The sequence below is a fragment of the Cloeon dipterum genome, chromosome X, assembly GCF_949628265.1.
Source record: "Cloeon dipterum chromosome X, ieCloDipt1.1, whole genome shotgun sequence".
In the NCBI taxonomy this organism is placed as follows: Eukaryota; Metazoa; Arthropoda; class Insecta; order Ephemeroptera; family Baetidae; genus Cloeon; species Cloeon dipterum.
In genome coordinates, this window is record NC_088790.1 from 9,725,694 (window position 1) to 9,751,826 (window position 26,133).

Below are 26,133 nucleotides of genomic sequence, written 5' to 3' on the forward strand. Positions count from 1 at the left end.
CTATTTTCCGCTCGCAGCCCTTGCTTTTTATTTTATTATTCGGTTGCTTAGGAGTGTCTGGAAAGCGTTTATAAACAGCCTGACAGCAGAAGGAAAAAGAGGGAGATCGTTTTATGCTGATGTGCGCGGCCGTGAAATGAAAATGGCTCTCACCAAGTACTGGTATTTAAAATAAATTGCGTTTGGGCTAAATCTGAAAAGTGTTCGAGGTTGAAGGTTGATTCTTCGGATTCTTCTAGTATGCGGATCGTTGCCAGTGTTAGACATAGGGGAAATGAGATTTGAAGAATTTTCGTGTGTGATTTATATAAGTAAACTCGATTTGACTGTGAATTTAATCTAGTTAACATCGTTTAATATACTGATTCAGCGGAAAATCATATTCCAAGATGCATACAAAAGAATTTTAAGCCGCATTATTTTGTATTACACTGTTGGTATATCTGGACTTCCAAAGCCAAACAAACTAAAATGAAAAATATTTATGTAAATGGTTCATCCTCTATTTTAGTAATTTATATATTACAAAACCTTTAACAATAATAATAAATTATTAATATTTAAAGAAGTATGTATGTTTGCAAAATTTATAACTCAGGTTGAAAAAGGCTTTGAATTAAAATTCGAAAAACCATGGTTTTTTCAGGACGAAATATCTATGCCTTTTGAACAGCTAAAATGTTTTTTCAAGTGGCAAAGCAAATTAAAAAAGCTATATTTTCCCAAAAATACACTGACGACATTTTTAAACCATTCTCTTTCTCATCACATTGTCTCAGCCTCACAATAACAGTCGAAATTCCAAATCGTGCCATAAAGCAATTTCCTTGTATCCTGCTTTTCAGCTCTGCCTCTTTTTATTTACCAAAGAGCAGGCCCGCCGTGCGACGCACCACTTTCAAATTAAATTATAGACTTCCTCTTTTCAAAGAGGTCTAATTTGATCAAACGGTTTGACGGAGCGAGTGATCCATCTAGCCGCCGCTGCTCTTTGTTTGTGCGGATAAAAAGAGAGAAAAATGTGAGGTGACAAAACCCCTATGGCGTGTGTATTTAGCCGCGGCCGCCTTTATCGTCCTGGCCGACAAAAAAGATTGAAAAGCCGGTGCTGCATGCCGTAACCTTTAGAAAAATGCCATGTTGGGTGTGCGCGCATCTTCCTCCTCTCTCTCATTCAAGAAGTTTCGTCAAGTGTGAAATAAACTTGGCCACCTCGCGCACAAAACACACCATCATAAAGTGAGTAGACGCGCACACACACACACCAGTGGCGTGTTTTATAATAGAAAAAGAGGGTCATTCCTTAAATAAACTTTGACACTCATGGTGAAATAAGCCTTCACAAAAGAAAAGAAACAGCCTGTCAAGATCTCGATAGAACATTAACTCCCAGCGCTTTTCATGGATCACATTTGTCCAACTGCCAAAATTTTCCATGACGAGAAAATTATAAATCTTTTTTATTGGGGAGAGGTTGAGGAACGAAACGATAATTTTATCAACAAAGAATTGATTGATTTTGATGAATCCTTTTTATTAAAAGTTATGATAACAACTTTTTTTAGGTTTTTACTTTCTAAAGAGACTATTGAAAAATGTGAAAAAATCTTAATCAAATGAAATACATAGGTCAATTTCAAGCGTATTTTTTCATTTTTATAATTATTTTAAAACCGCTAGCAAGAGAATATTTTTAAAACACGAGCTATTTTTAAAACATTATTCAAATTATTGGGTTGTAAAAAGATGAGCTCATAAATTTAAAATTTTAAGGTTTCTCAGAGTGGAATTGATGCAAACCACTTTTTTCTAATTGAACTGCAAAATTCGCAACCTTTACTCCCCACACAACATATATAGAAGCGTTGCAGAGGCTGGTATTGCGATCCGATTTCACGACATATAATAATATCAAAATCGACGAAATGATCTAGTTACGCACGTTATTTTTAAATTTGGTCGTAGATCGTTATACTGCGGACGAGATATTGTTATCTGCCAGCAAGTTTTGCACGCAAACGAGTTGCTGGGCCGCGCAATACCCTCAGCATAGCAGCAGCACATCAATAAGGCAAATTAAGCCGCAGAAGGAGCAGCATTATTGCATACTGTTGGCCGTGTGCTTCAACTCGAGGATATATTTATGCCGAGGAAAACGCTAATGCGAGCATTATGTGCGAGTGCTCGGTTTACCAACATGGCCGCCGCCAGCCTTAAGTAGATATTGACGTGACGCGGAAATAAACAAAGCGCCCCATGCCCCATGGAATATAATAGTGATTGCTGCAGGATTTATAACAACAATCATATTTGCCGACGTCGGAGAGAGAGCGAGCGAGCGAGTTGTAGTTGCCCGAGAATTCAGCTTGCCAATCAACGTCAATCACATTTAGGAACGATATTGCCTTTCGTGCATGAGGCGTCAATTATCGCTGATGGGTCAATTCTCATCGCGATGCTGATGTGTGTATATATATGAGTTGTTGCGAGTGGTGCACGATTGGAAACGGTCGATCAGCATTTAAGAGGAAATTAATACAGCATAATACATGTGTTTCTGATAACCCAGCTTAAATAATTTAAAAAAGAAAGGCGCTGAAGTCCTTGTGTCCTCGTTAAACTATATATATATAGGCTTGAATTTGGATGGGAAATTTGAGGTGTTATGTTTTTCAAATGGTTTCGTTCATTTGGTATAGTGTGTAAAAGCTATTCATTAAATTTAAAAGGGGAAATATTCCCACAATACCCAAAGTTGACAAATGAATTTCAGAGTTTGTCAAATTTCTCGACAATTTTCACGGCTATAGTCGATTATTTTTCCCTTCATTCTATATCCTCCCGTCGCAATCTTATCCAACGGTGTGCACATTATGCGAGGCAAATTCCCTTGTGGTGAAATAAATTTTCAATAGGGAAACATTGCTCGCTGCTTGATTCAAACTTAGAAACTGATTTTCTCGCCATTTTAAATGGCAACCGGGGAAAATTTTAGCTATGCCAATTTTTAGAAAGTATTTCAAGTAAAGGATTTTTCCGTAGATTTTTACTCATAAATAAATCTTGCAGTTATTAATATATAGGAGTAGCCATATATTGGTTTAGATTTGCCAGTTAATTTTTGTTCTTCGTTAAAAACTATTTATTTTAAAAAAATTAATAATACTTTCATTGTTTTGACTGATGCAACCCTGACACAGAAAGGGCTTAATAAAAGGTCAATTTCACACTTATCTTTTTCCTCTAAGACACTCCATATATATAAGAATAAAGTTCAATCTCAAGGCGATGTAGCTATGTTATTAAAATGGCGTAATTAAAACGCATAGCCGCACGCAATTATGTCTTCAACCTGGGGGATCCTGGCAATTTAGATTCACAATTTGTTCTATTTCACGAGCAATTTTGGCAGAAATAAACGCGAGCACGCATGAAATCGGCTGGAAACGCAGTCTTTTTGGTCTGGCAAACACCAAAGAGCAGAAAATGTTTATGGCATTAATTACAGCGTGCGCGGCGAACGCGGATCCGGCTGATTTTCTGCCGCTTTCAGTCCCGCGGCCATCCAGTTTTTCTTTGGCCGGTGCGCTGATCATGCAGGCGGAGATGCTGTTTGCTCGGCACACCGCGCGCGGCATGAACAAAGATTTCCGAGCTGATTATATTCACCAAATAAAGGTGGGAGAGCCGACTGTGTGTAGCTTTTTCCACTTTGGCTCCTCCTCGCATCGTTTAGCGTTCGCCAGCTAAACAGACTTTTAAGCGGCGCCAAATAAAAGATTCGATTGTGCCTCTGCCGGTGTTTGGACTTTTTTGTCCAGACCGACCGGCACTCTATGCAGCATGAGTGATGTCACTCTTTATTCAAATAGTTTTTTTTGTGGATTCCCAGCCAATAAGATTCCGCTTCAGCTATATATAACCTCCTCGTGTTAAGTGAAACTCAGCTTAACTGATTGCAAAAGGCGTATTTAATTTAGCACTTCGGCTTTAAAATAGGGCCGGTTGTCGTAAACTTGCTCCTCTATTCCTTGATGAAAGCGCGCGGTATCAGACAGTTTAAATCTTTTCAAATCTCACAAGTGTTAATTTGTCCTTGAAATTTTGGATCTCGCTGAATCATTTTGCTTAAAAGCAACCAATTGATTTAAAAAAGTAATTTATACAAATTTGTTTATTCGGAAGCTCTTTAAAGTTCCCTTAAAATTTTATATATTATGTCTTATCAAAATTGTGAAACAAAAAGGAAACAACAATGTTAAAACAAAATAATGTTCGTTATAAAAAAATTATTTCCTTTTTTTTTAAAATCACTCAAAACTGAACTAAATAAGATTATTGATTTGCTGTATATTTCTTATGCGCAGCCAAATACGGGAATTACGAACGATCATTTTACTACAAATCTCCCACATGACAGTATAATTGAAAAGCATGCAAAATTTTGAAAGGTTTTTCACGCGTGGCTTGGCGCATTGGATGCGCAAATCAAGCTCGATTGTCGCCAATACCAGCACCTTTTCCCACAAATAAAGCCATTTTCACACCAAAAAGGGAGCGATATAGAGGAGTCAGCGCTCATTAAGTGCCGATTCTTCTTGCGGCAGCGGACGCATTTGACATAAAAAGCGGACGATTGCCATATGCGCACTAATTTATATTTATTGCGTCCCATCATGCAGGAGCAGACCCCCTTAAGTGGTTGGTTAAAAAACCTCCAGATTACACTTCTAACATGAGTTATGTTCAAATTAAGATAGAGCTCGTTAAAAATGGCGTCCGGCTCAATTAAGAGATTAACGCGGAGGCGCGGCGGCCATGGTTTCGGATCAAAATCATCCGTGGACCGCAGATCAAAGCAAAAAATGGCGATCCTCGACCGCTTTTCGAGCAAAATTCGTGACTTCAAAGCGGCAGTAAAAGCTGCAGACACTCTGATTAATTTTAAATTCAAATCGGCCTTTGAAGTCGCCGCCACCTCTCAGCAATATCTCGCGCGTCTTGCAATAGCGAGCGGCGCTTCGTTTAACCTTTGATTCGACATAGGCGCCTTCTCATGCCACTGCTGAATCAGCAAAATTGCGAACGACCTTGTTCCGTGGCATCAGTTCGATTGTTTTCGTGTGTAGTTGTAAGTGACGAGGTGGCCGAGTGGTTAAGGCGTTGGACTGCTAATCCAATGTGCTCTGCACGCGTGAGTTCGAATCTCATCCTCGTCGATCTTTTTGTGTAGATTAATAAGAATATTCATTATGATAAAAATATGATTAATTTTTCAAAGTTATAATTTTTTTAATTTAAGACGTCACCGGTCAAAGGTTAAAATTGGCAGGAGATCTAGGAAACTCAAGGAACTTTACACCTAACATTTTTTTAAATTACTTCGTAATTGTTCATAAAATTTATCGACAAATTTAATATTCTTTTCCGGTTTTTACGGGACAATTTTGAACAACTTTGAAACATTTTAGTATCTCATCTTCCTTGGGGTGCAATTTAAAAAAAAATGTGCTTTTGATTCCTCTCGCCAAGCCCGATCGAACTAACACCAAATTTGATGTCCTTTGTCAAGGTCAAAGGCTACTGCTGTCAATTTTAGTTTTTTTATTAAAATTTTGGAAATTTGCTCGTGATTTGGAATTTTAAAAATGTGCTTAAAAGTTGTCCAGAGTGGTGTTATTTTTTGTTATTCCACTTCAAACCTTAAAAAACACATTTTTTTACCTTTCGTGTTTTGAAAAAATAATCCACTCTAAATCTTATTCGTGAACGCCATTCGATTAAGATACAGCAATATTACTTTTTCTGCAAGATAAATTAATAATTATTGCTGTTACATCTGGAATTGTTGGCTCGAAAGGTTCGTGGCGGTTGCATCCTATTTAAGCGGTTGCGGAGCATGACACCCTCTGCCCTTAATATCCATCAACACAGGTCACCACGGGGTGTCGTCCCCCCAAACAGGGAAGTCCCTGCTATATATTCTCCTTTTTCCCAGCATGCCACTGTCGCCTAATATTTTTACAGGCCACGAGACAGAAGCTCTTCCGTGGTAATGAAAATTAAATGTTATTGCTGCAGCAGCCCTCAATAAATCAGGCCTACGGGGTTTTCTCACTTAATCGCCCCTGAGGGGCCGTCGCTATTTATTCGTTCGCAGGTCGTGCAAGATTTAGAGTTCAAGCCAAAAAACAAAATGTTTTTAATGGATTATTTTTGAGAGCGTGTAGGCAGTGCCGCAATTAATTACATTAATTGGGTAATCGAGTTATATAATTTCTATAAACTAATTTGTTAATTCTTAATGCGAAATAATTACACCAATCATAAATTAGAAAAATCGCACCTTGTCGAGAGCAGAGTAATTGAAGTGCTATTGCGTAATTTTCTGTTCACTCGGCAATTTGTTCTCTAATTCCTAGCTGGAGAAATCCACGCCAATTTGTCATGCAAGAAATTGCGATGCAAATTTACGCAAAACCTCAATGCGGCACTTATCCAGCAAGTGAGCCGCAATTACGCAGCGCGTAACTGCCAAATGCACAGCCCCAGCGATATAATTAAATCTAGTTAATTATTATCTTAATTGATATTTCATTTATATGAAATCTCCAGCGATTAAAAAATAAAACTCTGACGTGTTTTACGTCAGAAAACAATTAAATGCGGCAAAATTCTAAGAAACCTCAAGGGAGTCCTTGTTAATTCCCGCAGTAATTATAAAAGGCACATTTTCGTGGCGCCTCGTTCATAAACACAAATTGTCATTTTTATTGCGGCGCTGGTGAAACACAACTCATGCAGGACTCTCTTCCTACAATCAAGATATTTTGGCGCAGCGCGTTATATCGCAATAAATTAAGCGACAACGTGCGTCTAAACACCACGTGAACTTTTGTGCTCGTGTGTAATATTGTGTGTGTGTGCGGCGGTCATTAAAACATGCCGTCGTCTAATTACGGTAATGAGCTCGCGGGCGAGCGAGGCAGCGGGAAAATAAAAATCCACCGCGCGTGCATTCACAAACGCACACAAACGGCTCGGCATACGGGGAAAATTAAATATCAAAAGAGCAGCGTTTCATGTTCCCTTTTGTTTTTCAGTTAATGTTTACGGCCGTAAATTGAAAATAAAAAGTTTAAATAGGTTTTCTAATTTATTGCTTTCTATGAATTATTGTAATTAAGTTATTGCAAACTTTATAGCTTGTGTGTGCGGTTGATTTTTACTGCTTAGCAGTCAAATTGATTTTAGAGTGCTTTTTCTATACACACTGACCTAAAATATAGAATCGTTTGAAATATTAATGTAATTAGAGGAATTCATTTAATTAGCAGCACTCTCTCTATTTTATTATAATAATAATATGGTTAGGAATATTATTGTTGGATCCTTGCATTTGCGTGGCGAGTGTCGGGAATTTCACTCTCCGTTATTTACAATTCTCGAACGTAAGCAGGGTTGCCACGTACAATTAATTTACGAGCCCTGTTTTTTGATATCATCATTATTACGCACAGCTGCCCGGTGAAATATGGCCCGAGTCGCTCCGCGAAAGGGGCAAATGCCCCTCGTGTTGTGTGTATTTTGAAAAGCACATGAGCTGCACGAGATTGGATTGCTATTTGCTTTTAACAACCTGCTCATACGCATGATAATGAGGCTACTTATTTCTCGATCTGCTCCCCTTGTATAAGAGAAGCATGATTGGATTTGCTGTATAGAGCTCAGAGGATCCTTTTCGGAACGGAGTTTCAATTAGACCAACAACATACGTTATAAAATAGAGTCTAACCGTCAAACACAAAATCCTGGTAGAAAACCATGGTGATTTTCCATTAATACCATATTATTACATTTATAGTAATAAAGGGAAGCAAAAAAATTTAATGTTAAAATGTTTTGCCAGTTTACTCGGAAATTTGAAAAAAGAAACAAACAAACAAACGTTAATATGCTAATCATCTGATTTTTGAGGCGTTTTTCATCCATATCTGAACAAAATATGTTACGACGATTTTAAAAAGGGATGAAGAGCATGAATCTTTTGCAGCATGATTGTGCGTGCGATTATTTATAGAATTTGCTCAAACATTTAGCAAATAGCAGAGATGTAAATGGTCCAAAGAATCTTTTAAATTCTGTGTATAAATTATTAAGAAATATTCCTTGTCAAAATAGCGGTAGAACCGTTACTGTAATGAGATTAAATTAGAGTAAATTTTACTCTTTGTAAACAAGTAAAAGTAGAAACATTTTGATGTTTTCCCATAAAAGCTCTTAACGAACGCATGAGAATTCCAAGTCCCAGAATTAGAATGTAGCTTGTTCAGCCAAGCCTCATTAGAATCACCTGCACTTCCGCTGGAGGAATATATTAAGTGCGAGGGAAACATATTCTCCTTTTCACACCGCGCGTCCTTTTAAAAGCATATTATAAAAAGCGTGAGGACGTATGTGCTCAGAGAAAAAACAAAGTGAGTGGCCAGAGTGGCCAGAGTTATTCGCGTTGGAACTGCGCTTTGTAAATGATTTGATTGTTATTAAGTTAGTGCTGCTTTGGGTATGACAAATTATTTTTCCGCAACAAAAGTAATCAAATATACGCGTATAGAAGAGAGTTGAATTTTGCATTTTGAACCCTCCATTTTTGCAATTCGTTCAGAATCGGCCCTTATGCATGCCGCGCGGTTAATTTTCTTTGCTGCTGCGGGGGTGACATGCAAAGCTGGAATTACGAACGAGTCAGAACGCACGAATGCTTTAACTGGAGTTTTGATAAATGAAGTATTATGACACTTGTGGTGACATGACACGCACCGCCCGCTCGAGATATCAAAGAGCCGCGCGCGCGCTGCGTCGGAAAATTATAATCTACAAGTCAAATTTTGAATTCGGCCTGTCGATACCTGCCTGTCGTGTCATTTTTCACTCGGGAAAAAGGGCTTCAAAGAAGATCAAAAGTGCTTCCAGGGGAAAAGGCCTTTCTTTCTCCTCCGCCTGCCAAAAACACGCTGTCGCCCTATATCTAACAATGAGATCTTTTGTAATCGCTGCCTTTTACCTTTCCAGCCGTCGAATCACGCGACAAATCGGATTCAGGAATGTAATTTTCTCGCCTGGCGCTGCATTTTTTGTGTAATTTTAGTTTAAGCATGCCCCGGCTAATTGCACCTTGTTAAGGAGATTTCGGGAAAGATTGGGGATCAGTTGCTAAACCCTCTAAAATGTCAGAAATTTCCCAGAAATGTACGTAAATATTTAAAAAAAAAATCGAACGCTTTTATTAACGGTTTTTGAATTAATAAATTGCGTATGATCATTCAATTATTCCACGCATGCGTTTCAGGTATTAATTTGAGGTATTAAATAAGTAGCAAAAATACTGCTTTTAGGGGAGCTTTTATAGTGCTTTTAAAATTCCTCTTTGGATGTAAAGCCCTAATGAGGAATAAATTAGTGTGCGTACGAACGGACCGTCAATTTTTTGCGGTTCGAGAGCGGCAATCATACTGTTGAGTATAATAAAATTAAACACTATTCGCTCTCTTCGCGCGCATAAATGTTGCTCGTATAATACGTGTCTCGTTATTTATAAGCGCACCTCGGCCGCGTTTTATCTTGGCCGCGGTCCAATATTTTATTTTTTAAAAGGTCATACACGATATTAAATTAGCTCCACATATTAAGTGTCACTGGCTGCTTCTCATTCATAAATTATATACTATTAAAACGGATTTTCGCCCAACTTGCTGCCGCTGATATATTAGCTATGCGAAAAGAGCAGCGAGATGGCTCCATTTTCGGCTTGACACATGCTTAATAATAATTGCGGAAATATGCAAAGCAGCACGAGCGCAGCTGATTCTCGCGCACATCCTCCTCTGAAGCAGTGGAGAAAGCAGTTTTAAATTCAAAATAAGCGCGGGAATTCGCTTTGAGCAGTAAATCAATCCAATTTTCAGCGGCCTTTCGGCACCGAAACGAGTTTCTCATAAACATGCGTCAGATGCTTAAACCCCTGTCATTTGTGGTCCGATCAGCTCACTGGCATACCGGCCGACGAAAAAAATAACGTATATAAAACTTTTTCAGCGGCTACTTAAGGAGAGAAATCTCGCCTGCCAGCCACACGTTTATTTCCTCTCTCTCTCTCTCTCTCTCTCTCTCTCTCTCTCTCTTTCTCTCTCTTAATAATAATTCTCGTAAAGCTGCTGCCGAAGCCGCTTAAGCCGATCTGAGGCGTCTCTGTCGTCATTACTGCCCGTGTTGCCTCTCGAAAATGCATGATAAAAACCGCAATCGATTAAGGTGTATAGCATCATCATCATTACCAGCGCAGAGGCTTTGCACCGGCAGCCAGGTACCGGGCCTTTTTATTGGAAACCGAAGATTTAGAATTATTATGGACATAACAAGCTGATATTATATTTGACGAGACGCAAGCGCCGCCGCCACTGCGTGTTATAACAAGAATCTGATTAGAATTTTCGGCTCGCTCTTGGATCTCCAATAAATGTGTGGATAAAATATGTTTTCCGAGCCTAATAGCCGAGATGAAACACCACAGGCGAGAGAAGAAATTAGGCACAAATTTCTTCCTTGTTTTGAAACCAACCTCCAAGAATTATAAAAAGCCGGCGTGTTGTGTGCGCAGCTCCACTGTTATAATAAACTGCTCTTTTATAATTTATTCAAAATACGTGCTGCTAATAAGCCTATTAGACAGTTTAGTAAAATGGTCCTATGTTCAATTAAGTGACGGATCGACCCCGATTTCTAATAATAACCAGTAACTCCTTTTATGATAATAAATAACATATACATGTGCAGCTGAAAATATGTAAAATTAACATTTTGATTTTCTCTTTTGGTTGTGTGTAAATTTAAATTTTTTTTCTTAGTTAAAACGATTAGCCCAGTTGAGTTATTTGATGAATAAGTTATTTTTCAACAAACATAATTTGGGCTCCATCCTGTTTAACAATTTCTATGTGGTACCATAAAAATTTACCTAATTTACATAAAAATTGTGGATCATTTCCAGTGAAAACATGTTTTGCCAATCAAAATTTTTTTTATTTTAAAAATATCGTTGCCAATGAATGATAGTAAACAAATAGCTAATAATAATAAAAACCATACTATTGTATATTTATGATGCTCTTATGAAAGCTCTTCCGGAGCCAATTAACGAAGTGGTGTAAAATAAAAACTCTATATATATGCATCTCGTAATTCCAGATAATTGGCTCACGCTCAAAGAGCAGATGCAAAAGCACGCATGTGCAACAATTTAAGCGCTAATTATTGCAAGTCGGGACGTAATTATCTTGTTATTACTGCACTCTAGTCGCGCAATTACGATCAGCAAAAAGGCGTTGTTCCACACTTATGCCTATTCAAGTGTTGGCTGCTGCTGCTAATTGCAAAAATGGATTTAAGTGTCTGCCTCTGCAATTATCTCTCTTTTCCATTTCTCATCCAGAGTATCGGACTACTTTTAATGACTCAATTCGTTTCAAGAACGTTAAAAAATATATATCGTTCGGAGCGCTGCTGGAAAAGCATTTGTTTCCGATTGCTTTTTGTTGTGAGAGCCAAATTATTTGCGGTTTCGCGTGATGGAATTTTGATTTTCGACGACTGGCGTTTAATGAAGCCGCGAGAGCCGGCACAGGTGTTGTTGATAGATGTGTTATTTCGCCTGTCGCTGTTATAATCAAATCGTTTTCCTTCCACGTTTGCGATCGAGTTGGGACCGTGCAGAGACTGTATAAATATTGTTTCAAAAATATAAATCAATATTTTACTATCGCAACTCCTGATTAATTTTTTCCATTAAGAGTACAACACTGAATGCGTGGAAATTGCTCCACTTTCTGGTGTGAAACTTCGCGGAAAAATGGCAGTTATTTGCTGTCAATAGTTGCGATCGAACGCAACTGAACGCGGCCAAGAAAAGCGCCTTTCAAGTATTATATCGACTCGGGCAATAAATTAATTCGATCCGTTTGCTTTTTATACTCGAGTGGAAAAAGGCAAACAGCCTTTAATAACCCGGCTTCCCATGCATGTGTGTGTGTGTTTGCTGCTGCTGCATTGGCCTCTCGTGCCACGCGGGTAATATCTTATGAGCGCTCTTATATAAAAAAGTACAATTATTTCCCAGAATCGCGCTCTTGAAAAGGCGCTGTTTAAAGAGTGCAACTGACTGCAGATTATATTCGCAAGAGGCGGAGAGGCTCGCTTATTAATCGGTCTCTGTGAACTCATTAAAAGCGAGATGCTGCAAGGAGGCTGCGCGCTGTGAAAAGCGGCGGCGAGCAGAAAGGAAAATAAAAGACAGAAAACGACGGCGAGACTAATTTGATCAAGCGCCCGCATGCTGCAAGTGTACGCAGAGAGAATTTCCGAATGGATGCCGATTACAGGGAAAAAATTTCGGGGATAAATTGGCATCGGATCAAAGGATGCACGCGGCGGTTGCTTTGTACAAAAAGCCAATTTGGACGACAAATCAGCCTGTGAGCACCGCAGTGAAATAATGCACCGGTCGGCGACTTTTTCTTTCATTGTCACTCTTTCCCGATCGGCGCGACAAGACAATGATGCTCACTCTCGCGGACCCCCCAGTTAGCCGATTTTTTTCATCTTCTCTCGTGTTGATGCAACTGCCCGCGACAGCACACACACACAAGTAGTGCAAGTTGTGCCTATAAGAAGTGGAGCTCTAGGTGACTTTGCTAAATTGGAGACGCCGGGTAATTGATAAGTTTCGAGGAAATTGATTTCGACGAAGGGAAGTTTGAGCAAAAACAAAGGTGTTTAGACAGGCGTCAAGATTGACGAGGAAAAGTTCAAAATAGGGTCCATTCTTCGAAATGATATTCAAGAAGGAATTGAAACAGAAAAATTATACCCAATAATTATAGCAAGTGAAAGGTTGAAACCATTTAATTAATTGCACGAGTAAATGGGATTTGTGCTGACATCAAAAGGCCCTTATTAGCCGTTTTAATTATATCATTTATTGCTTGATGCTCAAGTTTTTTATTCAAGTTGTACACACAGCAGGATACGACTTCTTAATTGTGTGTGTTACTGATGAATTTAGCGTAAGTGAAAGTTTCAACTCTTCTTTTTCTCAAAAAGTTGACTTAAATTTCTACAGTAAGAAACATAACTCGCATCTCTCGTGTCAATAAAAGACCAAATAATATAGATTCTGATTTATTTTTAAACCATGCATGCTCATGTTTAAAAGAGAATTATAGTTCAGCTACGGAAGGCTCCCTCGCATCTTTTGGTTTATCTAAATAGTTTCTAATTGAGATCAGTAGGTGATTTTCCAAGAAGAGCAGCGCTATTCAAAAGTAATTGAAAATCACGAGATTTGTCGGCACATCTCGTTTGTTCTATGCTATCAGGCAATAACAATTCGGGCGCGCGTGAGTGCAATTATGTCATATAAGGGCGATCGTGTGACAGTCCCATTACAAGCCATATTTATTGCGGATTAAATTGGAGAGCGATTAAAAGGCGCCGCCAGCCGCTTTGCAATCAGCCGCCAATTTCGCTTCGAGAGCACACACACACTCGAAGATCAAAGGCATATAAAGTTATTATGTGCTGCTTGAGCTGGGGAAACGAAGGAAAAAGAGAAAGGGTTGGCCGCAGCAGCAGCAGCAGCATCAAGCAGCAGAAAACTAGAGGCATCTCACGCAGGCAAATCAGGTAAATCGAGGTAGACGGCGGGCGAGCTGCGCACCACAAAGGTCGGCTTTTCTTTGCCGCGCGCGGCGCGCAGCCACCTAAGAAGAGATGAGACAACCATTAGCACCTTCTTTACCTGTAGCCCTGAGGCTTACAACTCGGCGGCATCCTTTGATCTTGCCCTTCCCACGGCTGATGCCTTTAAATCTCATATATAATATATCGTATAAAATACGCTAAGGCGAAAAGGCAGGCTACTCTCTCAATAACTCGAAAACCACATCTACGCACACACACACACATCATGACACCCTTAAAAATGTATAGCTCCCTGATGAGATTTCCTCGAGAAAGAATGAAATGGACCGGCGTGGAATTCGATTAACGAGCACTCTACCGCCTTTTATAGATGAAAGAGAAACTAATTAGGGGGTAAGTTATGGGAATGTGTGAGAGATGGTCACATTAATCCACCTCAAAATTTAAACCCTCCAGCACGTTATTTTTAAAGTCATAAGCGACACCCGCAGTACTCTGTATTCACAGATTTTGAGTTTGCACAAAATTTGCATAACATTTTTTATGTTATAAATTTGTTTACGTTTTTAAAAAAATTAGAATTGCTATAACATAGTTATATTTTAATTTTGTATCATAGGATGTTTGTGTCAATTTATTTTGCTTTTATATCTATAAATTATTGTTTTCTTTAAAATTTTTAAATTAAAAATTAATCAAACATTTTTCATAACATAATTTATAAATTTATTAAAAATTATTTAGCCTTTATCTGCGACTTTAAATATATTGGATTAAACATAGAAATTGGCAGCAGACTGGTATAATGTGTCATTAAATAATTATTATCATTGTGATCTCTGGAAGTAAATATCACACTGCGTATAATACAAATGACTTAATGCAAATATAAGTCAACTCTTTTTTTTCAATACACCCAGTCGACTAAGGTTCATCTATAATTTATACACATTATTACAAACGTCTTAAAATTGACTGGTCTACAATTTTTAACGGTAACAAATTATGTTTTGATGCTGATAATTTATATTAACATCTCTCCCTAACTAAAAATATTTTGCCTCGTGGACAATTTTTTTGATCCTACTTTTTAATTTTTGCCTTTGAAGGTGCTTATAATAATTTAAAATAATTGTTGTTGGATCAACTATTAATTTTCAATACATTGTTTCAATATTTAGCTTATTTGTTCCTCTATCGAAAAAACCACGGACGAAACCCAACATGGAGCTAAATTTCCAATTTTACCCGCAAGGCTACTTATTAATATAGAATAATTAAATACTCTGATAGACTATTTAAAAAGGATATTCCATTCTCTATTTTATACATCTATAGATTCATTTCGTATTGAACATCTTAAAAATCACCATGGAGCACTTTCTATCATAAATATCGTCATTAATAATTATTTAAGGCGAAAATGGAGTATTATTGATGCAAAAAATATAACAGGCCAAATAAATTGAATTAAAAATTCCGAGGTCAATTTAAAGACGAGGGAGGAATAAAATATAAGAAGAAGTATGTACTCACCGCCTTCACCGCTGCCATTGAAGCCATCAAAGGTCTTGCTGGTCATCTGGAAGAGGGCGTCGAGCGGCGAGTTGTTGTTGTTCTTGCCGGCGGCACCGCCGGATGTCGTTCGGCGCTGCTGCGAGGAGTGGTGATGACCAGAAGAGGTGCCGGAGGACGGGGTTGCCGCCGGACTGTCACCCAGGTCCTCACTGTCGGCGATCGAGCTGGATGAATCAGCCGACTGCGGCCTCCGGAGGCGGCTGCTGGAGGAGGTGGAGGAGGGCGGCGGCGACCCAAGATCCCACGGCCGAACGATCCTGCTGGCGTCGAGCGCCGGTTTTCGAGGGTGGTGGCTCAGGATGTCGAGGATGGAGAAGGACTTGACCCCCTGCGGGGGCTGGTGGTGGAAGCGGCCGGCGGACGAGGCGGCCGCGGCCGCCAGCAGCATGGACGGCGAGAAGGCCGTGGCCGGCGGCGAGAACAGCTGTTGTTGCTGCTGTTGGTGCTGCTGCTGGAGCCGCTCCTGCTCCAGCTGCATCATCTTGAGCCGCTTCAGCGGCTTGAAGTAGTCGTCGTCGTCGCACGAGGACGACGACAGGTGTTGTCGGCCGGCGCTGGGCGCCGACCCCTGGTGCCGGCTGAGATCGTCGCTCGAGTTGTGCAGGTCGGGCCTGGGCGAAGGGCAGCCGACGCTGATCTCGTCGTCGTCCTCGTCGGCCTCCTCCTCGTGCTCCTTCCTGTCGTCGTCGTCGGGCTCGGAGCGCGGCGCCTCGGGGCTGTTGGGCCCCGCCGACGAGCTGTCGCTGCAGTTGAGGGCCTGCTCGGCCATCACGGTGCACATGGGCGAAGTGAAGAGACGGCTCAAGGCTGCGACCCCGGTGAGGTACGAGGGTGGCACGACGTGTAGTCGCATCAATCCACGGGGGGCTGGGGACACGGAGGACACACTGGGCTCACTGACCCCTCGGCAACGGACTGTCCCGGCCCGAGAAAGCGAGCGAGCGATCGATCGGACGCGGCCGGAGCCTCAGAGCTGCTGCCTTCGCGTGCTGTCACTCGGCCTAACTGGACGCAACAACACGGCAGCTCCTCGCCTGCCAGACGTGATTAGCGCCAGCCTAGTGGGGCTGCGGGGGCCGGCCGGGGGCGGCTCCCACCTCCGGCCACGCCCACCCGGTCGGCGCCTCTCCGGGTCCGCGGCTGCACGATTGGCCCGGCCCGAGGCCCCTCCTCGCCGGGTGTAGAGTGTTGCGCCGCCGACACGTACTAATTGGAGAGGAAAAACTCGCTAACTTATTATTACGGAGAAAAATGAACAGCCAGCCGCTCGGCTCGTTTCTTTTTTTACGAGTCCGTAGGTAAATGAGCGACGGACGGATTGCCGGCCTGTGCATGCATGTGATCCCGCGGCCGATCACTTTTTACACGCTTTAAGTAGACGCGGTGATGTCTCTCGCCACTTCAATCCTTCCAACTGAGACGGACTGACAACTGCAATTACGCCACTTACGCTTCTCACAACCGATGACGCCGTTTCTTCGACACTTTTTGACCAAGTCAAATTGAAAATTAAATTTCTCTTATCAACCATGAAACCAAAATTTAAAATCAGATTTTAATAATTAATCAAAATTTCCATTGCGATTCAATGTTGATTGCAAAAGTATATTCTGTGCAATGGCGACTGTTGTGAAAAACACCAATTCAAAGGTGTCTGGCAAGAAAAATCACTTATAAAAAACAATAATAGTTTTTGGTGTTTCGTTTTGCCATTCAAAAAATTAAAATTTAATATTTTCATCTCCTTTTCGAATATGTGGACGGATCCAATTTTTATCCCAAATTATTCTGTATATAAACTCGATAATAAAATATTCAGAAAAGTATAAACAGCATGGTAAACTCTCTCATTTAAGGACCAATTTTCAGTTTGTTGGTAATTGCTGCGCTCCATCTCTGCGCACTGTCATTACGGCTGCTCCCGTTTTCAGCTATCTCAACTGCTTTTACATAATAAATAACCCATTCCGAGCGACTTAAATAAAAACCACTCAGAAGCCTTAATTTACAATCTAAAAGCGGAATTGAGTCCGGGGAAAAAATCGTAACTGCAGCTGGATGAAATTTATAACCGTGTTATTTGGAGAAAACCATTTCAGAGGGCACATCTAGCTCATCCTATACACACCAAACACAAAAGCCAATCATAATAAATTCCGAGTGTGTGTGAGCGAGTTCCATTTCACCTCTGCTGTGTGTGTGATACAACTCAATTATTTCCGACTATGCGCACACTATAAGGTATAAATTAATTTTTAAGTATCACCTACAGGGAAATAATAGAAAATTAGTCAGGACCATAATATATCGCCGCGTTGTTGTTTTTTGTGTTCTCCGACGAAAATAATTGAGGGGTTTCCATCTCTCCTCTGATTACTTTTGATATCATTATTCCCGCCGCTGCATTATAAAGTTATAAATAATTTAGGACCACCTAGCTCCGAATTAAAGTCACACACACACACAACACAGCTAGAGAGCGAACCTTCTCCCATTCTTTGTAGAAACTGCGCTCGTGTGTGTGCATTTCATACCTAAAGGCGTCAAATATATAAAACGATGATGGCGTCTTCTTTTGTGTGTTGTTAGCCGCCGCTGCTGATATCAATTAACTTATCTAACGCGATGCATCCTAATTAATTTATTCCTCCTTTATCATCTCCACTCTAAGATTGATGTATATATAAATCTTAAAAACATTATTCCGTATATAGAATGTTATATTTTTATCGCTTTCTCAAAGCTATATACGATTATGATGGTTTAAAAAAAAGGACAAATAAATGTCAAATTCAAGGAATCAGTTATGCAAGTACATAAGTTTAAAGAAAAAAAGTTATATAGCATTATATAAAAGCTTAATAAATCGAGGCCTAAAGTTCTTACTATCGTATTACATATTTTTAATAGATGTATTTTTATTCATTCATTTTTTTCTTAAACTTCTATATATGCTCATCATATTTCGTGGGCAATAAGCTCAAAAATGGTATATATATAAATATATTTTTCACAATCAAATATTAACCTCGTAACTACAAAAAACTGTATAGTTACAACTAACAATAGTTATAACTATACAGGTATACGACTATATACCTTCAAAACAATTATTGCCCTACAAATAGGTTTTCGAATGATAATAATAATAATAAAGATTTCATTAGTATTTATTGCAAACTTTATTTAGATAAAATACTATATCTTACGTACAAAAACCTCGCTTTCCGGTTCTCGTTTATCGCACAAAACATAAAATATAGTATATACACGTGTGTCTCTCGTGAGAGTATGAAAATTGCATTTTGATGCACTCAAACTCGATTCTCAAGACGAAATGATGTGCGCGAGTGTGTAATACACACGAAAGCTATATACATGCGAGAAAACGATTTCTTCTGAGAGTTGCTGCGATGTCACATCATCATCAGACGCAGATTGGTTCTGGCCTGCCTAATGTGACATGCGAGAGAGCGGCGGGCACACACAGGATGACATGTGATCAACAAAAAGAGTCACATGCAGGCCGAAGCTGCTGCGCAGAGGCGGCAATGATGCGCGAGAGAGCTGCTGGAGCCGGGCTGCCTTTTCTTCCCTGGAAATAAAAAGATCAAAGGAGCCGCCGCGACCAAAGTCTCTTGTAAACATGATGATATTAAGGAACTCCTGATGGCAACACACACACACACACATAACAATAAAATAATCATCCTCAAAGGCTGTGTGCTGGCACCACCTCATACACGTGAAATTCCTGCATTATAACACGTACAGGTAGACACACACACACACTGAGCTCTTTTTATATTATTAATCTGCTGAGAGAGAAAGAGAGCTTATAAAACACTCTGCGGACATGCTTTGCCGGCAAAAAGCTGGAGCATATCATGCCCCCCTCAAACACGACCAGGCCCTTAATTTGAGTGGTTTTATTACCGCTAAAGAAGCGATCTGAATGCGATATCAATTTATCGTGAGGTGTGGTGTCTAACTGCGTAGAATCTTGATCTTTAGCCAACTTTGAATCTGCTTAATAATTTGAAGGTTCCTGTTAATTAGGCTCAGACATTTTCTCAATTTAAGATTGCTTACACATGATAATTAACGGATTAAATCCTTTCATCGATCAAGAAAATAACTAATTCTTTAATTCATTAAAACGATAGACGACTGGTATAATTTTATTTATTTAAAAACAATTATTAAATGTTTTTTAAGATGGCTTTAAGATAGCAGCCTTTTAGTATGTGTTCGAAATTTTTATATTACCTTCTGGATTTTTTCGTGATTTTAATTAATGATTTAATAAACTATTTGAGCTACATCATAAATCTGAAATATGCAATTATTGTCATGAAATATTGTAATTTCTGTGGCGAGACCAGTGAAAAAAATACAGTAAGAAAAATGACTTTGAAAGAAAGTAGTAAAAAATTATGTAAATATTTAAAAATTATATTTAGTGTGTTGCACGCATATTGCATTAATTAATTAAGATCAGTAAGAAATCCTCAAGGTAAAATAAAAATTTCGAATACCCACTTGAAGGCTTTAAAAAACACTGAATATTAAGTTGCAAATTGATAAAGTTTGTATAGTTAGCATATAGTTAGTTAAAAATATATACAACCCAAAATATATTTGATATTTTAGTTTATACGTTTTGATTCAATTTTTGACTTGATTAAATTTTTGTGCGAGCAAATTTCTATCACAAGAGGGAGATACTGAGTTCCAGGGTGGTCAAGATTTCATTACTCATTTCTCTTTTCGTTTAAGGCTCATCAGATTTAAGGGTAATCGGACGATTTCAAAGATTGCCATACAGTATGAGTGCGTTTGAAATTTATCTTTTCTTTGGTAAAATATAATTTTATACTATTCAATTTTGAGCTACCCATTCCTTATGTTCGCCTGCGGGACTGGCCAATGTATAATCTATTATAAATTATATTCCACCCCATTTGTTACCTTTTCTATTTTCAAATTCTAAATATAAAACCTGTGATGGAAGGGATTTAATATAAAAGGTCATAAAATATTTTTATTTTGAATTAATTGAATAACTGCAATTCTCAGTTTGAAGCGAGCAGTTTTTTGCTCTTTGTCTCACTTTAAAAACTGCTTAACTAATAAAAATTTCAGCAAGTTCACTCTTGGCGTAAATAATTCAATTAGTGTACTGTACCAAGAAAAGCAGAATGAATATTTCATGAATCACTGCGCGCGTGTGCAGCTAGTGTGTCCAAAAGACGTAATGAATTGTGTTGTATAAATTAAAATATTACACTTTTATTGCCAGAGAATAGGACCGAGCAGAGATTTTGATTGCTCGCTTCACACAAGAAACATTATACTTTCCACGGAAGAAGTCAGCGCTCGCACACCACGCAGCAACTTTTCTGGCTCCTAGGGTGTGAAATCGTCTTTTATAGCCATAAATTTCTGGCGTGGGCTCATCAGCCTCATCTTTTTCCTTCCATTATTACACGCACCGTCACAAACAAATTATGATTTGGACGGGACGGCGCGCAGCCACCCACGATGAAAACCTCTCAATTTGAATCACAATCGGCAGCTGAGCAATCAATTTTTTATTGACTTGTAAAGGTGAGTCGTGAAATCCTCGATAATTTGCAAGTTAAATTAGTTTTCTGTGCAGGGGACTAATTAACAAACGGATTCCCAGCATTTTTGGAAAAGAAAATAATTTCTTAGTCGTAAAAACATGCATGTCCTATGTAGCAACATAATATTTCCTTTCGCCCAGTAAAAATTTGATTAAAAATCATTCCCACCTTTGAAAATTAGTTTGATTAACAACTCAATTAATTTCATCTGCTTCGCGAATTCCGTGCGTCATAAAATTATAGTATCAAGTTTTAATCCGGGAATATAGTGCTCAACCATTAGGCAAAGTAGACCGAACTAATTTGATCCCATGTCATAATTAATTCCGAGCTCGTGAGTGGTCCTTCAAGTTTGACGAGCGTTTGTTAAACACGGCTCTCGCAAGCAGCATGTACGTATATTTTCAGGTGGCCCGATCGCATGTATAATTAAGATCTTCTCATTAAGCCGCACGCACAGCCAGTTGTTTTTAGCGCTGGATGTTAGCCTCCTTAACCGCAGAGAAAAATTACTTCGGGTTCAAATTATCCAAAATGGACAATCACAAATTTAAAAATAAATAAATCTTAATACTTTGACACAACAGGGGACAATTTCTTTCATTGATTTTTATTTTTAAAAGCAGACGAAAATCGACTGGTTGTGTGGTCGTTTTTCTTTCCTCGCATATGGGGTGCAACAAATTGAATAAAAAAGAAGAGCAGGTTGTGGACGACGCTGGCGGACGCGCGGAGAGATTTATTCCAAAACAGCGGCCGGGTATAATATTTTTTGATAACCTGATGGGCGCGAGAGAAGAGTCGCAAGTAATTACGGCCGGCCGTGACAAATCCGGCCATCTGTCCATATGATTAACTCGCGCCCCATAACTCTTTCTTCCTTATTCATTTCTCGTTAACTTTTACATCTCTCTTTCTCTCTCCGACTCGAGATTTATCGCTTTTTCGGCAATGGACGCGGTGGACGCAAAGTGTTTTAAATAACAATAAATTACATTATTCGACGTGGCCGAACCGTTTTGATTTATCGCAAGGGAAGAGTTTGGCCACGGAAAATGAACATGTTATATTTAGCTTTTTTTGCGAGCCAACGCCGACTGAAAATCCAAACTCACGCGCTCCCGAAATATCGCGAGTCAATGTTAATTTTGCCGTCAACTATGTGCAGGAATGCGAGTTGTACATGATTTCAATCCCCTGAACTCTGAGTTTATTTTAAATTTGTTTTCATTTTATTATTTCTACTAAATATCTGGTAATAATCGAGACTGCTTTTACCCTTTAATTTAATTAAATTATTTTCCTATTTTTTATATTTTGGAGCAAGCAGGATTAAATGCAAAAATCCTGCTTATTTTAAGCAACATGTTTTTTAAAATGATATGTAATTTAATTTTATTATTGTTTGGCAGCTATTAAGGGCAACTGAATTGTTTTCACTCTTTGAGCTACATGCTATTGTTCACTACGATGCTAATATTTTACAAGATTTTTACGTAAGATATGTAACCTCAAAAACTATAATACCTCCTCTATATGCTTATTTGTTGAACAAACCATAGTCAACTTTCAATTGTAAAAATCATAAAATATGCTAATATGATCCGGTAAAATTGACTGATAAATAATCACAGCATTCTGGTGCAATTCGTGCTTCCATTTAATAAAATCAATTCAATAAAATAATTTTAGATCATCATTAGAACTATGTGAATTTGGCCAGAGTTAAATCTATATAAAAAGGTCACTTCCGGGTTAAATTGTTTTCCCGCAAAAGTTGCTTCAAAGTTTTAATATAATCGGCTCTGCTCAATCTTCAACGGAATTTTATTGTACACATTATAGCTCATAATACACGTGTAACATTTACAGCCTGAAATACGTTTTTCTTATTTTTTTAATAATGTTGATATCGTTGAGCGGATTGCTTAGCATATGCACGCGAAAGCATCGAGCACAGCAGTATAATTTTACACTATTCTGCAAGACACAGAGCAGCGCAGAGAACAAGAGCAGCCGCAGCTCAGAATAATGGAATATTGCAGCACGCCAGGCTGGGTTATTATTGGTTGATTACCATGGAACACGATACGGGGCGCCCATAATGTGTAATAAAATACTAAAAAGTTTTAAGCCCCTCATTACGACCGGGGGCCTCTCTCATTATACTTAAAATGCCGCGCGCACCGCTTTTCTTCGCGAAAAGGATACCGCCCGGGTGGTGGATTGGAAATCAAAACCATCCCATCACAAGATTATCTTATACTGAAATCTACAATTGATTATTTTATCGAATGTGCTCTTCAGTTTTTAAGAGTTAAATAATTTTTCCTCATACTGTATATCATAGCAAAATTCATGATTTTTAATATTATTTAATATGTTATGTCTGATCTTTTTCATCTTTATTTACGTTAAAAAAATATTGTTATATCATTTACTTACTTGTTTTCATTGACAATAACATGGAAACATGTTAGTTAATGCAAAAATTTGTTTGTCTTAATTTGAAAAAAGAACCAGAGTTTACAGTTAATTTTAAAAAAAAATTTTGGACTCCGTGAAGATAAGGACCGATCAACAATATATCTAACTTTTTTAACATGACAAGAACTGTACACTAAAAGTTTTAAATATATCATTATTTATCATTTTGTTATCTGTGAAAATAATGAAATGTCTTTGTCTCAAGCGTTTGTGCATGAAAAGTATTAAATTACTCCATTGTTTTACACCATTGGTGTTAGTTAAATTATCTATCTTTATTATTTATTTATTTTCCACTCCAGATAAATTGTGTTTATAGAAACCAAATAAAAATCAAAGATTTCATAATGAGAACTTAATTTTTTTTGCAACCACAAAATATATAATTTTGAAAGAAATAACTTTTAAAGAGTTTAATTCTTATAAATTTATTTTTAGTGTGCCACATCGAAGCCGAATGAGTTGCAAAGCTAATTCTAAAAAGGTCACGATTCATTTTATTTAATTAAGGTCAACAAATAAACAGTGCCACCCGTGCCGACTGTGGATTTGTAAAAATTGTAATCATTTTAGTCAAACCGACGATCTCAGCTGGAAGAATAAAGGACAAGGCGTCAGCGCGGCTATTATTATACACATTTTTACTCTCTCGCTCTTGAATGTCGTGTGCGCGGCTCTATTTTCAGAGAGTGTCCTATGCTGTACCAATTCGTGGAGTGACACTAAACTTTGGAGGCGTCCGCCTGCACACGCGGCAGTCGTAAAATAAATTGTGATTTCGACAAATGACATGCGATATTGAGCAGGATTGGATGGTGTCTCACAGTCGGCGACGGTACAAATTAGAGACAGCTTAATTCAAAATATAAAGATATAGCGGGAGTGAGAGAGAGAGAGAGAGAGAGAGAGAGAGAGAGAGAGAGAGAGAGAGAGAATGCCACCAACGAGGAAAACATGGCTGCCGCCGCCTTTTCTTTGGTTGTCAGTTGTTTATTATTGTGCCGCGCACGGATCATAATAAATTTTATTGTCATTAAAACAGCGGAGGGTATAAATTTCATTCTCGTGCACCGTTCGCTGCCATTAATAATCTCAATTTATTGCCCCCGGCTCGAATGTTTTATATTTCATTTCGTTATTATTATTGTGTTGTGTGCTGTGTGATATGTCGTGGCAGAAAACATTTCACGAAAAGCTAGAAAGTATTGTGTTTGCTGCAATATATTGAGCCAATTACGTTGCGATCCCTATGCAAGCATGTTTGTTTTTAATGATAATAAATTCCTGCTAATTATGAGAAAGTTTTATTGTTTGTGTTTGTATGCCAGCGATCAAGAGAATAAATAAAGCTCTTTAGCAACTTCTCTATTAATAAAGATTAATATCTCTCAACATTGATTGGAAATGAGGCTAGATCAAATGTGATAAAGTTGAACTGCAGGTATTGTGGATTTTATAAATATAGAGACTGGTTTTCTGGTCTGCTTAGCAGGGAAATTAAAATGTTGAAAATTTCCAAATTTAGAACATGGCTTGGACTTTCTCATCACAAAAATGACAGATCAAAAATCAATTTTAAACAGCAGGTTAACGTTTGGCAAAGTTGTTATGATCAAAAATTAAAGAAATTAAGCAATATTGAGGCAAATACTTGACAATTTTATAGCCTTCATAATTTTAGAAAAACTGGCGATTGGCTCGAAAACATTTGCATACAAAATATAGACCAATTTTGTCTGAAATGGAGGGATACACTGCGTGATGAGTGGCAATAAAAATTTCTTTGAATCAATTAGCCTGGAGAGCGATCAATTCTGGCTAGATGGAGGCAAAGGTGTGTGTATAATTCACGCCGCCTTACCAGCTGCGCTCTCCATTCAGAGGATATTACAACCATGATATGTGCGCCGTTAAATAAATTTTCCACCACCGCCAGCACGGGCACCCGACACGTTCATAATTCTAATGGGAGGACTATTCAAAATTAAAAAAGGTTATTAAATTTAATTCGATTTTATCATGCGCGAATTCTGTTTGAAGATTTTAGATCTTCAAATGAAGCGTAAGCAACACAGAAGAGCAATAAATTTTAAAAAGAAAAATACAAGGGAGAAATTTAAGGTTGAATGTTAAAAATATTTTTAGGAGTGTCTCTTTTCTAATTTCATATTAATTTAATAAAGTTATTTTAGATCAGTTACTGCGATTATGATATGTCTTATTTTGCTCTAAATTTTAAAACGATTTATTTTTAATTGTTATAATTAAATAAGGAAGATTGAAAAACAGCTCAGTATTAATTGTTAATATTGAGGTATCAAATTGAATGCAACAAAAATAAAAAAATCCAGCGTTACTTAAGTTTTGGCTTTTTTCAAGAGGACAGTGTAACATAGAAATTTTATGGTTAAGCACACCTTAAACCCTTCAGCTGATCAGGGATTCAGCGTTTAATGTTATTTGAAAAACACGAAAAATGCGACAAATACGTGTTTTTTTAGTTTAGAGTCACAACTTCTAGAAAACGCAAACAAGAAATTCACGTTGAAATTTTCGCGGAAGTTTACGCATTTTATAACGTCATAAGACAAATTTCAAGCACATTTTTAAATTTTCCAAAATCCTGAGCTCATTTCCAAAAGTTAATTAGGAACCAAATCTCTCAGAAGTGAGCTTTCACTTA

The 26,133-nt window shown here is 38.3% G+C and overlaps 1 protein-coding gene and 1 non-coding gene across 2 annotated transcripts in view; one reads left to right on the forward strand and one right to left on the reverse strand.

The window, feature by feature from the left end:
* LOC135946348 (homeobox protein B-H2-like) overlaps positions 1-16,691 on the reverse strand; it is a 35,284-nt gene extending 18,593 nt beyond the window's left edge. Inside the window, exon 1 of the mRNA XM_065494558.1 lies at positions 15,292-16,691. Coding sequence (XP_065350630.1) covers positions 15,292-16,186 — 895 coding nt within the window. The 5' untranslated portion in view covers positions 16,187-16,691. The remainder of the gene's footprint in view (positions 1-15,291) is intronic.
* TRNAS-GCU (transfer RNA serine (anticodon GCU)) lies at positions 5,138-5,219 on the forward strand. Its single transcript has one exon. It is a non-coding gene; the product is annotated as a tRNA-Ser (tRNA).
* Positions 16,692-26,133: the final 9,442 nt, after the last annotated feature.